This window comes from Kogia breviceps, chromosome 15 (genome assembly GCF_026419965.1).
Source record: "Kogia breviceps isolate mKogBre1 chromosome 15, mKogBre1 haplotype 1, whole genome shotgun sequence".
NCBI classification, from domain to species: Eukaryota; Metazoa; Chordata; class Mammalia; order Artiodactyla; family Physeteridae; genus Kogia; species Kogia breviceps.
The window spans coordinates 63,679,621-63,695,394 of NC_081324.1; the positions used below are offsets into that span (position 1 = coordinate 63,679,621).

A 15,774-nucleotide genomic window follows, 5' to 3' on the forward strand; every position below is an offset into this window, starting at 1 on the left:
AGTCCCAGGTGAGCATGTCTCTGCTCTAGGACTCAGGAAGCAGAGGGGGGGTCTGTGGTTTCCACGGCTGCCCCCCAATCCCACCCACGCTCTGGGCCCCAGAAGAGGTTCCTGTGCCTCCTTTAGCAGACACTGCATTCTCGTTAGACCCGCCAGCACAAATCACCTCCCAACAGACGGGTAGGAACAGAGGAGTCCCTGAAGACAGCTTCAGTTACACCAATGTGCACAGTCTTCACTTTGCGAATTAAAGTGGAACTTCAAACATAAAAATGTACTCAGTAAGTTAGAAGGGAAAAAAATCATAATCCTCAAGCTAAAAAGGGACTTTTGAAAAGGACATTCTGCTAGTAGAAATGTGAAGAATCCAGGCTCATGAAAATGCCCAGGTGCTCCGCCCAGGTTCCCACGGTGGGGCATCCGTCTCAAAGAAACACCTCAGGGTGTGCAGAATGACGTGGGCATGTGTGCTCGTGGGCATGAGGAACTGGAATCTGGTCCAAGTCCACTGCTGAGTTAGATCTGTTCCGGGTCTCGAGTCCCCTCAGCCACACAACGCAGAGCAGGACAGTGGGGCCCGGGCTCGTGCTCAGCACCGGTGCACACATGGGAGATCACGGTGCTGCCTGCGTGGGCGGTCTTGTCGAGCTGACTGAAGATTTAAATCCTCCTGTGAGGAAAGGACTAGATGGCTCCTGACTGGCTGCTCTTTCTGTTTCTTCACCTCGCCAGCCATCCCTCTGCACTCCCGGGGCCGCACCAGGCACTGAGGTTGGAGAAACCAGGGAGACCTCGGCTGTCACGCCACGCTCTGATGAGGCCGGGTTAGGGTTGGAGAAGGCAGCTCAGCCGGCCCGAGGGCTGCAGACCTGGCCATGCAGTGGCACAGGTGCCACGCTCTTGGCCAGGCCCTCAATACTTTGTCAAAAGGGAGTGGGGTAGGGCCGTTAGATGCTTCAGATCTCAGGACTGATTGCAGAACCTTAGTGGGGAAGTTCTTCAGGTTGGTTTGGAAAAGTCTAGTTATGATGGTCCTAGGTCAAGTCTCCTCAGGTGTGAGAACGCCGGGGGGCTGCTGACTGGCCAGCTGGCAGGGTGGAGCTGCGCCGTGTCCATATCCACCACCAGGTAAGAGACTCACCACTGGCCATTGTCTTCCAGATGTGATGGACGTAGCGTGGTCCCCCCATGACGCCTGGCTGGCCTCGTGCAGCGTGGACAACACCGTGGTCATCTGGAACGCAGTGAAGTTCCCAGGTCCGCACCTCTGCCTGGGTGTCCTGTCCGTGGGGCTGCCCGGCGGTGTCTGGAACGGGTGGGCTGGATCTCCTCGGCTGGTGGCAGCCAGCCTGTCTTGTCAGTAACTCAGGTCTTCTTTATCAATCACATTTAAGGTTTAAAGAGAAGTTTGCGTTAAAGAAAAATAGTAGTAACCAAGTGCCGGCATGGGTGTCCCTGCTGCAGGCTGTGCGGATGGACCCCTGGCACTGGGAGCCCGGCCAGCTGCCCTCGAGGGTGCACCCTCCCACTCCGAGCTCTGGCCTCAGCCCAGTAGCCGTCTCCTCTGTGACGCCCTCGAGCATGAGCAGGCTAATAGATCCAGTTTTGCAGAAGATCAGTTTTTCTATTCATGTGTTTGAAGTCCCTACCGATGGCAGAGCCTGGGATGGCACTGCGGTTTGCAGCCAGTGAGATGCTTCTAGTCCCTGCTTGGTGACGGGAGCGTGTTCTTCTCATAGGCTTGGGTCCTGGTCACTTGCTCTCTTCATAAGCTTCCACCGTGTGTGGGGACTCGGCCCAGCCACTGTGGCTGGGGTGGCATTCAGCTTACAGCTCTCTGGGGTCCAAGCTCCCTCCCCTTTGTCCTCAGTGATGACGAGCAGAGGACTCACTCAGCGCAGGGCCCGGTCCCCCAGGGAGGGTCACATCAGGAGGGCTCAGATGGGCACGGGCTCCTGTCCGGAAAGGAAATCATGGGCAGGGCTGCGGCTGCCGGCAAGGTGAGGCAGCGCATTTCAGCTCCGGCCCTGGCCGCCTGCCTCTCTGAGGGCACGTGCAGCCTCAACCCATATGTGTCAGCTTGGCTGGAGGGAAATGGGTGGTGCCCACCTCCTGGGTGAGAACAGACTCTTCTGCTTGTGCCCAGGGTTGGGGCTGGCCAGGGTGACTCCTGAAGCTCCTCTTGGCCAGCCAGCCCATGGCCCGTTTCTAGACAGAGTCACTGTTTTCCCCTTGGTAACGCCTTTCCAACCTCACTTATTTGTCCTCACAGAGATCCTAGCTACTCTGAGAGGCCATTCTGGCCTGGTGAAGGGCCTGACTTGGGACCCTGTTGGTAAATACATTGCCTCTCAAGCCGACGACCGCAGCCTGAAGGTGTGGAGGACGCTGGACTGGCAGTTAGAGACTAGCATCACCAAGCCTTTCGATGAGGTAAGAGGCCCGGCAGGCCCCCCACTGCCGCCACCCTCCACCTCCCACATGGAGCAGGGGCTGCTTGCGGTCCAGACGTGGTCAGGGAGCCCAGAGTCGGGTGATGAAAATCGTTCACTTCTCAGAAGCTATTAAACGTCCACCTTTGTAGTGAAAAGCCTTGTAGGTGTTAAAGCTGAAGAGTTTACAGCACACTGCCCCTTGGGGTGTGTGGGGCGTGGGGGGTGGAGGAGGCTCTTGTGTCTTCCTGAGGGCGCTGGGCCATGCTTGCTGACCTTCACTCTGCAGGCCAGCTGGCTCCTGTGGAAGGCGTTAACAGTCCAGCCTGCAAAACATCTGGAGCTTGGACTGCACTGGCTTGTGTAGTATTTCACCGTCTCTTCCCTCATTTGAGTTTTGATTTCATGTGGGACCAGAGCTCAAGGTCGCCATTATTCAGTGGACATTTCTTGAGTGCCTCCTGTGTGTACGGCTGTCCTGAGTACAGGAAATGAACGTGGATTGAGATGCAAGTTAACCATAGTGGGCAGAAATGTCTGGGGGTAGGGGGTGGTCACGTCAGAGAGGGCTTCTTGGAGGAAGGGACTTGAGTACGAAGTTTTGCAGGAAGAATAGATGCCTGCCCACTGGTCAGGGCTGGCTGTGGAGAAAAGTGGGTATCACATGTTCAGCTGTCCCCCAACCCACAGAAGTTCCTGAACTGGATCCAAGAGCCTGGTCCTTACCTCACTTAGTTCTGCCCTCCTTGGCAGCCACCTAGTGTGAGAGGACATGGGCTGCAGGCCTTATGGAGAGCTACTGGGCTCCTGGGGCAGCTGCGGTGGTGGGGGTGGTGGGCGGGTTGTGGGCAGGACAGGAATGTTTGGAATCCGGAAGGAGCTGGCAGCACTCTTCAGCCTCTAGGGCTGTCCTGCCTTGGCTTGGACCCGGCTGGCAGTGGAGGCAGGTGTGTCCCCATGCTGCACTCGGGCCCTGCCTTGTCCTGCCTTCCCCTAGGGCTGCGCAGCCTGGATCTTAACCCCCAAGTCTTTCGGGCTGCCCTGGACTGACCTTGACCTTCAAGGGCTGGCTTTTAGCCAGTGTCATCTCACTTTGCAAGAGGCATGGTGTGAAGGGGTGCCCTGCCTCTGCCTGGGTCAGGGGAACGGTGCCTTTCTGTTGTGCCACTTATGGTTTCTGTGGACTTTACAAACCTCTTCTCCTTGGCTGGTGGCGTTACCAGGCTTTGGGCGAGGAGACAGGCTACAGAGAGCAGGTGGGACCTGGTGGTCACTGGCTGCAGTGCAGAGTCAGGCTTGTGACCAGGCTTCCGAGGGTCAGCAGTGCTCTTTCTCCACAGCAACACGTGGTCTGCAAACCTCCTGTGGGGTTCCCCAGTGCTGGGTAGGAGAAAGGGTCTGTGGTCAGATAGATTTGGCCCAGACAGGGTTGACAGTGGAAAGAGGTGGCCGTCCAGCCGTCCCCTCAGCCTGTGCCGCCGTGCAGTGAGGGAGGGTTGAATGGCGCCCCTACTGGTCTCCTGACATGGCCCCGCTGTCAGCTCACTTGGAGAGACTGGAGTCAAGCTGGCCATGTAGCCGGCAGCTTGGGCTGGCTCCACCATCGTGCATTTGTACATCAGAGCTCAGTTTGATTCCTGGGGCCAATTTTGGTCACAGTGTTGGCCTTGGGCTCCTTTCAAGCACAGACATTTTTGCAGTGTGGAGGGACGACCCACGTGTTGCGGCTCAGCTGGTCCCCTGACGGGCACTACCTGGTGTCTGCCCATGCCATGAACAACTCCGGCCCCACCGCCCAGATCATCGAACGGGAGGGCTGGAAGACCAACATGGACTTTGTCGGGCACCGGAAAGCTGTGACTGTCGTGGTGAGTCCACTTGGCCTCAGGTTGGCCAGCCATCAGTACCACCCTAAGTGGGCCCCTCGGAACCTGGGCAGTGCCGTGCTCCCCAGTCCTGGGTCATGTGTTGGACTGAGATGGTGGCCTCTGAGATTCAGCACACGTTGTTAGGTTCTTGTTTCATTTTAAATACTTAATGTTTCAATATTTTTAAACTAGTTTTACAAAGTAGAATACATACCCATGTGCTTTATTGGCAAATGGACGTGATGAATATGAAGTTAATATTTTATTTAATGTGATGAATGTCACCAGAACCAGACTTTGATTAGGACACGTGTCATCCTTGGTACAAGGCCTGCTGGGTAGCTGTGAAGGCTCAATGGCGTGTGCCGGTGCCTGGGGCTGGGGGACGCCTGCTGGGCTGGGATACTGTTATGTCTCATATTTGGCGTAGGTTGCATGCTTGTTGCTTGATGAATTACTAATTAACTCTCGCTACTTGGTTTTAGAAATTCAACCCAAAAATCTTCAAGAAGAAGCAGAAGAATGGGAGCTCTGCGAAGCCCAGTTGCCCGTACTGCTGCTGTGCTGTCGGCAGCAAGGACCGCTCACTCTCTGTCTGGGTGAGCCCTACTGTGAGCTCGCTGCTCGGCGGGGAGGGGGTGCCTGAAAGAGGAGAGACCCCCCACTTCTGGTGGTGGTCAGTGAGTGTCTCTGCCCTGAACCTGGGCCTGGCCAGAAGAAGCCACCGTGCCACCCAGCCAGAGCAGCTCTTATGTCCAGACCCAGATCACACCTTCAGTAGTCAGGGCCGCAGTTGGCGTATTGTGTTGGCTTTCCTTTAAAAGAACTTTGTGTAGACATAGAACCTCCATAGTGGATCTACCTGAAGTACACAGCTCAGTGCATCTGTCATCAGACGTGTTTACTTCCGTGTAACTATTGCCCCGGAACGCTCCCTGCCCCTTCCCTGTCAGGACCCTACCCCCAGCCCTGCCTCAGCCAGGGCAGCAGCACTAAGGATGTCTGTCACGTGGATGAGCTTTGCCTGTTTCTGGACTTTATATGAATGGAGTCGTGCAGTGTTTACTTTTTTGCATCTTGTGTTCTTTTCACTTGGCATAAAGTGGTTGAGCTTTGTGTGTGTTGCGTTAACAATAGTTTATTCCTTATCATTGATTTCCCCATAAGCAGAGTGGATTTGAAGTTGTAGATTTGGAGGTTATCCTTTGGCTGCATTTAGGACAGTTGCTTCTCACAGAGCAATCCTGTGACCCCATTCCAGACCCTGGACCTGGTGCGTCCTAGACGGTCAAGGCGCATTCTTCCCAGGATCCCCTGGGCCTGGGCTCCATCCCTGGTACTTTGACCAAAACATCACTGACAGGTCAGGTGTTGACAGAGGTCCCAGATTTCTGAGGGGTCTGTAGACATGTCTGTGGAAGGAAGGCCAGGCTAGTTCTCTTTGGGGAGTGGAACTAGGATGGGGCAAGGTATGGGTTCCAGGTGCTCAGATTCCAGCCTGTCCTCAAGACTAGGGCTGCCTTAGCGTCTCCTGCCCTCAGGCATGCTCCCACCCCAGCCTGCCACCCGGGGGCCCAGGACCAGTGGGCAGGACAGGCAGGCCCTGTGTGTGAGAGCTATGCCTGCTGCTGCTGTGGGAGTGTGGACATGTGCTCAGCCACGTTAGGGGACCAGATGACCCACATGTGCATGGGGAAGGCAGCGGGTACAGTTACCAGACACAGGTTTTCACAGGATGTTGATGGCACACTCATTCTGCATTGAATGAAAAAGCAGACAACCATGTGCCTTACTTTAAAGAATAAAATATTTGTCCAAGACGGAAGAGAGGAAGAGTGTTTGTTAATAGTGGCTACCCTGGGGCCTGGGTCAGGACAACATGAACCTGTGTGGTGCGTGGCGCCGGTCACATGGAGCCTTGAGAAGGGGTACTAGGTTCTCTCTGAGACTGTTTTCCTGTCCTGGGATCTGCCTCTGCTGCTGCATTCCCTGCCCAGTCCTTGGCATCCCATCCCTGTTGGGTAGGCCTTCTAGAACCCCCTCCTCCATTGCTGGTCTTGTGTGTATACAGCTGTCTGCCCTGCCAGGCCCGAAGGGGCAGACCCCATGCTGGCACACCTGTCTTTGGCAGGCGTGAGTTTCAGAGTCTTGGTGGAGTCTCGGTGGTGGCCGTCTGAGTAGAGCTGAAGACGCCCCGCGTGTTAGCACAGCTTAGACAAAGCCTCCTGGGTCTGATGGTGGCAGCTGAGCAGAGTGGACATGGAGGGCCTCATTCATTCATTAACCTTTGCTGCCCTTTCCTTCCAGCTCACGTGTCTAAAACGACCTTTGGTTGTCATCCATGAGCTGTTTGACAAATCCATCATGGACATTTCCTGGTAAGATGGATTCTCGATTCGAGACATGGTCTAGGAAAGGAAGAGCCACATGTTGGAGCTCAAGGCCTCCTGGGTATGATTAGGGTTGGGCAGCCAGGATCCCAGGTGTCACAGCCAGGACAGACCCCAGGGTGCTGTGCTCCTGGCCCTACTAGAAACCCCTGCTCAGACAGACTGGTATTCGTCTGGGAAGGAGAGTGCATGATCCTGTTGCACTTGACTCTGTCGCTGCGTGAATCAGAGTAGTGTGGCTGTGGAAGCCGTTTCATACTTCCCAGAGACCTCATTTAGATGTGCACTCCCTTGCAGTTGTTTGTTTTTTATTGCTTTCAAAAATGCGATAAATGAACATGAAACTCTTACGAAGCACAGGGTGAGAGATACTCTGTACATGTGCTGAGAACTGAAGGGCCCAGAGCTCTGTAGAATGGGACTGTTGCCCCCACCTCCGCCTCCCCATGAGCGTGTGGGGGCCTCTCCCCAGGCTCTGCCTCCCCTGGGCCACTCCGTGGCGGGTGAAAACCATGGGGCTTGCGCCTGGCTGCTGAGGGCCATCTTTTCCAGGACTCTGAACGGGCTGGGCATCCTGGTGTGCTCCATGGACGGCTCTGTGGCGTTCCTGGATTTCTCCCAGGACGAGCTCGGAGACCCCCTGAGCGAGGAGGAGAAGGTAGGAGCACGGCCACGGCGGTTCTGAGGGACCTCCTCTTGTGACCTACACAGACACATTGCTTCCTGAAGCATTCCTGGTCCTTTGCCTCTTGTAGATTATAATCCTTGTCTTCTCTATAAAAGAGATTTAATTTAAAATGAACCTCTATTCATGTCAGAAATCCATTCTATTGGGTTGGCCAAAAAATTCGTTTGGGTTTTTCTGTAACATCTTGTGGAAAATAGAATTGAGTAAACCCGGGCATCTCCTCTTGAACTGATAGCCATGCTGGAAGAGCGGGAGTGGATACCAGGGCTGCTCACGTCCCCTCCCTGTTGTCCTTTGCTAACATACTGGCCTCGGGTCAGCAGTTACAACAGTGATAACAGTCCTTTCCTAGCACTTACTATGTGCCAGAACCAGGGCCACATTTCTTCACGTAAATTACACAAAACTCCTCCAGGCAGGGCTGGTCCTGTTTCACTGAGGAGAATAGCATGTGACCCTGAGGTCTGAGAGTGGAAGCACAAACCCATCCACAGCCTTGGGGCAAGGCCTCCTCTCCGCCATGCTCTGCCCAGGACAGGGTGACCAGTGCTCGTCCTCGGGGACTTGGTGACAGGCACTGCTTTCCCTGCCTCAGACTAGGAGCCTGCCTTCCCGCAAGTGGGCCCATACCAGTATGTGGGGACAAGAGGCTCCGAGAGCCCAGGGCAGGCGACAGCTCTCCCCTCAGGGTGCCATTGCTGCTGGGAGCCCCCTCTTAGGCTTCTCTGGGGAGCCCCACTACGATGTTACCCCTCGGGCTTCAGAGTCGGCCTCACTCACCACAGTGGACTGGCCTGGCACCCACGGTTGCTTGTCAGTTGAGGGACAAGTGTGTCCGCAGTCCCAGCTCTTCCCTCCACCGTCATCAGGTGACCTCCCCTCTCCTTAGAGAGTCGTAACCCGTCCTGGATGCAGGCAGGGCCCCTGCATTTGAGGAACAGTAGGGCCGAAATCCAAATCCTGCCTTGAGATTCCAGGGTTGCCGGGGAGGGAGTTTTGGCCACAGGCAGGCACTCCAGGTCCTGCGGAGGGGGCCCCAAGGCTGCCCGCCCATCATCCTTCCTGCGAGGCAGGTGTCCTACTGACCTCCGCTTTGGTCGTTAGCACACCATGTGCAAGTCTGCTCCTTGTCACACTGGCCACTCCAGTGTGCTGGGGCCACCGTCCCTGCCCTCACACAGCCTGGCTTGTGGCACAGGGCTGCTGAGACCGGGGAAGGTGGGACTGGCCCTGCTCAGAAGGGTCAGGACATGTTGGGGGCAATGCAGGCAGAGAAAGGTTCCCCTAGGCCTGCGTGCCAGGCCTTTCCTTGCTCTCAGGGGCTCTGTTAGCGGCCCCATAGCGACTTGCAGCCACGTGGGGCTGATGGCTGTAGCTGGAGCAGTGAAAGCAACTCTGGGTTTCAGTGTCTGATTCCCAAGAAGCATTTGGGGTCCTTGGAGTTATTTAAGAGCCTTACCTTAGCAATTTGAATGTTGTAATTTCAGTTCAGCAAATGTTTGTTGCTGTTTATTCTGCACCAGACCCACTGTAGGTGTTTTCCTGAGGGTTACGCATCTACTTTCATCCTTGAAGGCTGTAAACATCGAGGGAGGGTACAAGGCCTCTCCTGAGTCATCTAAACAGGCAAACAGGGTGGGAGGTTTCAGAGAGCCAGCATCCAGGGCTCCGGGACCCTGCCCAGGGCTCTCTTGCTCTGAGCCGGGGGCCAGCACGCAGCTTGCCCACTGGTGGGCAGTGCCCCAGCCGGTTTGTTGCACTTCCCACTCTCTGCCTTCTCTAGAGCCGCATCCATCAGTCCACCTACGGCAAGAGTTTGGCCATCATGACCGAGACCCAGCTCTCCACTGCCGTCATCGAGAACCCCGAGATGCTCAAGTACCAGCGGAGGCAGCAGCAGCAGCAGCTGGACCAGAAGGGCTCTGCAGCCAGAGAGACAGGCCCTGCTACCTCAGTCGCTGGCGTTGTCAACGGGGAGAGTCTGGAGGACATCAGGAAGGTGAGGGCTGGGCCCAGTGGCACTGAGGATACAGGCACGTGCCCAGGGGCGGCACAAGGCCAGGAGGGCAAGAGGCCGTCTAGACAGTGCACAGACATGGGCAGGGAGCTGGGAGCCAGCAGGGGGCCACTTGGCCTTATTGCCCTTGTCTGCGTGTGGCAGCAGTGGGGCCCAGGGCACCTTATCAAAGGCCCTGCCCCAAGGAGATCCAGAGGAGGGCATCCTTTGGGGGAACTTCAAACCTCACCTCTAGCCTTTCTAGCAGATTCTAGATACTGAGAACAGTGGGTTTCAGGCTCTGCCCTCAAGAGACATCTCTTGACTCCCCCTTCTTCTCTGGAAACCCATGTTTCCCTGGGGGGTCGGGGTGGAGATGGGAAGGGAACAGGACAGATGTTGGGAGCTAAAACTCTCTCCAGGAGCTCGTGCAGGGTGTCACACTCCCCAGGTGGTTCAGACACAGTGTGTGACAAACCCTGGGTTGTGAGCCTTCATTGAAAGAAAGTTTGAAATTGTGGCTTACAGACAGGGGTCTCATCTGTCAGCTCCCTTGTTGAGCCCCATGGCTGCTGGGTGCGTGTAGCCGGCCGGGCATGTGCTCACTGCTCCGAGGACCTGGCCAGGTGGGAATTGGAGATAGAAAGGAAGATGTTGGAGCTGGTTCACCTGGGAGCATCTGTCCTTGCTGCCTTACTGTGCAGGAGGTCGAGCACACACCCTGATAAAAACGCTTATTCTTTGATGAGTGGCTTAGTTTAGTTGTATCTGAAAGGCCAGAGGGGAGTTAGAATACATTTCATTAGAAGTCTTATTTGTTGGTATTCAGAGATTCAGAAATGTTTCCATTCCTTTACGTCTCTCTACTTTGCCAGAATCTTTTAAAGAAACAAGTTGAGACTCGGACGGCAGATGGTCGGAGGAGAATCACGCCTCTCTGCATAGCACAGCTGGACACCGGGTACTCGTTCACTCACCGAGCTTTCTGTGGCCTTCTCTGGGAGGTCTTCCTCTCTCCTTTTGCCAGGTAGCACTATCATAACCAGGACTTCACAGGCTCTTGGGCCAGCCTCACCCACAGAGTCTGGAAGTGAGTTGATTCCAACTTCCCAGCAGCCTCAAAGCCTTGCACTACCGCAGAGCCCTGTGCACACCTGATGGTGGTGCAGGTGGTCGGGGAGGCTGGCCCTGCTTTGTTGAAGATACCAGGGAGGGAAAAGTCAGACTGATTTTTTTTTCTGTTTCTCTTTCCACTTTTATAGCCTTCTCTTTCTGATTAAGAAAGGAATATGTACACATTATGGAAAACAGTAAAAGCACAAAGATACGATCACTGTTAACGCTTTGGTGTCCGTATCTCCTGTTTGTTCCTGTATCTTGACCTTGCATCCATTTTAATAACTAGTCCTCTGAAGCATTGGTTTGCTGGCGGTCCAGGTGCCCCGCCTGTGAACACACCATGATTTACTTAACCAGCCCCTTAACTGTGGACGTGTAGTTTGTACGGTGTTTTGTGATTGTATATGAATCTCTGAGCACACCTGTGACTGTTCCCGCAAGACACTTCCCAGAAGTGGACTTGCTGGGTGGGGGGTAGATTTCCCTGATGGAGCAGAGAGGGACAGTGGATTCAGCTGGATTTGTCCTTGTCTTGGCATCTGTCATCAGGCTTGCTTTTGTATTGGTCATTCTCCCCAAAGTGAGGTATGTTGATTCAAAGGATGATAAGGCCCCATGTGAGAGGAATAGGCCGAACATCAAGATGACTCACTCTTTTCAGCCCGTCTACTCAGGGCACTATGCACAGTAGTCCTCTGCATTTCCTACTCATTCCACCAAGAGCTGTTCCAAAGCTTCCCTGAAGTCTGTGGAGACCTTCAGTCATGTGATGTGCTGATGGCCTCCTCATGTCAGGTGTGCAAGTGCCGAGGCCCTGGAGGGCAGTGACCTGACCAGGTAGAGCCAGAACCAACTTCTAGACTCCTCCCATAGAGTGGTTTTCCCTTGATCAAACCTTTTTCCCATTATGAACCTATGCAGAGAATGCCACCTGCCCGCCTTTATTAGGACCAAGTGAAACCAAGTATGTGACAGTGCTTGAACATTTCAGAGCTGATGGGAGTGAGGCTTGTAGAGGTGGTAAAAGTGGTGGTGGCACTTTTGTTCTGTGGATCCTTCCAGGCCTCACGTGGTGAGGAGGCAGAGGTGGCAGATGACTTCCTACCTGGCCTCAAGCCAGCTTTCTGCCATGGGGCACATATTTCTGGCACCAGAACTTGATTCTTTTCCTCTTGATTCCCATGTCAAAACAAGTAGCAATGGAAGAGGTAATTATTAGCTTATTTAATCAAGAAAGAAAAGAGAAGTCGCAAATATTTAAAATAGACATAAATGGGAAATAATCACAGGTGAAGAATAAATCAAAAGGGTGAAAGACATCTTTGCTGAACTCTGCAAATAAATTTGAAAGTGAATTATTTTGGGGAAAACAAAAATTATCAAAATTGAAGAAAATCTGTACAGATACATTATTACAGAAGAAATAGAGGACACTGTCAAAGAGTTAACCTATCAAAGGCCACCAGACTAAGACGGCTTGACAGGAAAATTCTAACAAACTTTTAAAGAACAGGTCATTCTAATACTATTGAAAATATTCTAGTGCTTTGAAAAAGAAGGAAAGCTTGCAAAATCTTTTTTTTAATGAACACAATATTGAAATTTCATAATTAAAATGTGACAAAGATATAATAAATTTCTGATCAATCTTATTTCCAAATGTCAATGCAAAATCCTAAATAAAATCATAACAAACAGAATGTTACAATGTGTTAAAATGCTAGTACACTATAAACAAGTAAAATTTATTTCAGGAAAGCGAGATGGTTCATATGATTTGGGGAAACTTAATTTACTCCTACATGTCAGTAGATTAAAATAAATAAATTGGGCTTCCCTGGTGGCGCAGTGGTTGAGAGTCCGCCTGCCAATTCAGGGGACGCGGGTTCGTGCCCCGGTCCAGGAGGATCCCACATTCCGTGGAGCAGCTGGTCCCGTGAGCCATGGCCACTGAGCCTGCGCATCCAGAGCCTGTGCTCCACAACAGGAGAGGCCACAACAGTGAGAGTCCTGAGCACCACAAAAACTAATAAATAAATAAATAAATAAATAAATAAATAATATGATCATCTCCGTAGATGCTTAAGGGGCATTTTTATTAAACCCAACATCATTGTTATTTAAAACTCAGTTAAATGGGAACAGATAGTTGTTTGTTAAACTTGTTAAACTATCTTATTTCGAATTAAATTTTAAAACTGAACACACGTCTACACCTGTGACTGTAATTTAACATTGTTCTAGAGATCCCAGCTCCTATGGTTAGTTAAGAGAAAGAAGAAATTAGAAAGGAGGTGGTAAATGTGTCATTAGTCAAAGATGGTATAATCTGCAAGAGAATCAACTGGAAAAACCACCATAGACAGTAAAAGAAGGTGATGAGATGACTGGTGACCTTTAGAAGATACAAAGAAAGAAATCACTTTCACAAATGCAGTACCTAGAGTGTAACAAGAAATGGAGATCTTTATGAAGAAAAAATTTTAAACTCTACTGAGAGTAGAGAAAATTCACAGAAACTACTAGAAACGCATACCATTTCTTAGATAGGATGTCTCGATATCATAAAGATGACAAATCTCCCTCAGCCTATAAATGTAACATGAGCCAATACAAATAACCACAGGAGCTTTCAGCATCAGACAAACTGATTCTGAAGTTCTGTGAAAAAGTACATAGGCGTAGCTAAAATATTTCTGGAAAAGATTAATCAGGAAAGACTAGCCCCACTAGAAATTAAATCTTACAAGCTATAATAACTAAAATAGTGAGGTACTGACACGTGAATAGAACAATGGAATACAATAGAAAACTCAGAAATAGACTCAAATATTTATGAGAACTTTAAAGGTAATATTTTGCATCTGTGATGAATCATTACCTAATTCAGTAAATGAAGTGAGGAAGTGATAACTCTAGAAACAAAATTGGAGCCCTGCAAGAATATGCAATGGAGAAAAGAGAGTTTCTTCAGCAAGTGGTGTTGAGAAAGCTACCCAGCCGCATGTAAATCAATGAAATTAGAACACTGCCTCACATCATATACAAGAATAACTCAAAATGGCTTAAAGACTTAAATATAAAACATGACACCATAAACTCCTAGAAGAGAACATAGACAAACATTCTCTGAGATAAAACGTACCAGTGTTTTCTTCAGTCAGTCTCCCAAGGCAATAGAAATAAAAACAAGGGCTTCCCTGGTGGCACAGTGGTTAAGAATCTGCCTGCCAACGCAAGGGACATGGGTTTGAGCCCTGGCCCGGGAAGATCCCACATGCTGCAGAGCAACTAAACCCATGTACCACAACTACTGAGCCTGAGCTCTAGAGCCTTCAAGCCACAACTACTCAGCCCACGTGCCACAACTACTGAAGCCTGCGCGCCTAGAGCCCGTGCTCTGCAACAAGAGAAGCCCACGCACCATGACGAAGAACAACCCCCACTCACTGCAACTAGAGAAAGCCCACGCACAGCAACAAAGACCCAACACAGCCAAAAATTTTAAAAAAAGAAATTTATTTTAAAAAAGAAATAAAAACAGAAATAAATAAATGGAACCTAATCAAACTTACAAGCTTTTGTACAGCAAAGGAAATCATGAACAAAATGAAAAGACAGCCTACAAACTGGGAGAAAATATTTGCAAATGATGCGACCGACAAGGGCTTAATTTCCAAAATACAGAAACAGCTTATACAACTCAATAATAAAAAAACAACCCAATCGAAAAATGGGCAGAAGACCTAAACAGATATTTCTCCAAAGAAAACATACAGATGGCCAACAGAGACATCAACGTACGCTCAACACCACTAATTATTAGAGAAATGCAAATCAAAACTACAGTGAAGTACCACCTCACACTGGTCAGAATGGCCATGATTAAAAAGTCTACAAGTAGGGCTTCCCTGGTGGCGCAGTGGTTGAGAGTCCGCCTGCCGATGCAGGGGACATGGGTTCGTGCCCCGTTCTGGGAAGATTCCATATGCTGCGGAGTGGCTAGACCTGTGAGCCATGGCCGCTGAGCCTGCGCGTCCGGAGCCTGTGCTCTGCAACGGGAGAAGCCACAACAGTGAGAGGCCCGTGTACCGCAAAAAAAAAAAAAAGTCTACAAGTAACAAATGCTAGAAAGGGAGAAAAATGAACCCTCCTACACTGCTGATGGGAATGTAAATTGGTGCAGCCACTATGGAGAATAGTATGGAGGTTCTTCAAAAAACTAAAGTAGAGTTGCCATGTGATCCACCAATCCCACTCCTGGGCATATATCTGGAGAAAGCAACAATTCAAAAAGATACATGCACCCCAGTGCTCATAGCACACTATTCACAATAGCTGAGACATGGAAACAACCTAAATGTCCATCAACAGATGAATGGATAAAGAGGATGTGGTTTATATACAATGGAATACTACTCAGCCATAAAAAAGAATGAAATAATGTTATTTGCAGCTACATGGATGGACCTAGTGATGGTCATACTAAGTAAGTCAGAAAGAGAAAGACAAATACCATATGATATCACTTATATGTGGAATGTAAATATGACACAAATGAACCTATCTACAAAACAGAAATAGACTCACAGACAGAGAGAGCGGACTTGTTGCCAGCAGGGAGGTGGTGGGGGAAGGATGGATTGGGAGTTTGGGATTAGCAGATGCAAACTATTATATATAGGATGGATAAACAACAAGGTCCTACTGTATAGTACAGGGAACTGTATTCAGAATCCTATGATAAACCGTAATGGAAAGAATGTGTGTGTGTGTGTGTGTGTGTGTGTGTGTGTGTATGTGTGTGTGTGTGTGTGTGTATATATAAAACTGAACCACCTTGCTGTACAGCAGAAATTAACACAACATTGTAAATCAACTATATTTCAATAAAATAAATTTTAAAAAACATTTGGAGGGCTTCCCTAGTGGCGCAGTGGTTGAGAGTCCGCCTGCCGATGCAGGGGACACGGGTTCGTGCCCTGGTCCGGGAAGATCCCACATGTCGCAGAGGGGCTGGGCCCGTGAGCCATGGCCGCTGAGCCTGCGCATCCGGAGCCTGTGCTCCGCAACGGGAGAGGCCACAACAGTGAGAGGCCCGCATACCACAAAAGAAAAAAAAACATTTGGAGCCCTATCTCATGCATTAAAATTTTGCACAGCTCAGAAATTTTTCAGAGAACATTCTGAACATCTCAGAGATTTTTTTTTAATGTTTAACTTTTTTATTATTTAAAAATTTAGAATATTCCATAGAAGAATACTTTCATAAACCTCAGAG

At 50.7% G+C, this 15,774-nt stretch overlaps 1 protein-coding gene across 6 annotated transcripts in view; it reads left to right on the plus strand.

Annotated features, from left to right (window-relative positions):
* HIRA (histone cell cycle regulator) overlaps nucleotides 1–15,774 on the plus strand; it is an 81,530-nt gene that overhangs the window by 23,993 nt on the left and 41,763 nt on the right. For all 6 annotated transcript variants that reach the window (XM_067015051.1, XM_067015052.1, XM_059041122.2 and 3 more), the window contains 8 exons: nucleotides 1,162–1,257; nucleotides 2,273–2,433; nucleotides 4,133–4,300; nucleotides 4,786–4,899; nucleotides 6,608–6,678; nucleotides 7,243–7,348; nucleotides 9,162–9,377; nucleotides 10,250–10,335. In XM_067015051.1, coding sequence (XP_066871152.1) covers nucleotides 1,162–1,257; nucleotides 2,273–2,433; nucleotides 4,133–4,300; nucleotides 4,786–4,899; nucleotides 6,608–6,678; nucleotides 7,243–7,348; nucleotides 9,162–9,377; nucleotides 10,250–10,335 — 1,018 coding nt within the window. The remainder of the gene's footprint in view (nucleotides 1–1,161; nucleotides 1,258–2,272; nucleotides 2,434–4,132; nucleotides 4,301–4,785; nucleotides 4,900–6,607; nucleotides 6,679–7,242; nucleotides 7,349–9,161; nucleotides 9,378–10,249; nucleotides 10,336–15,774) is intronic.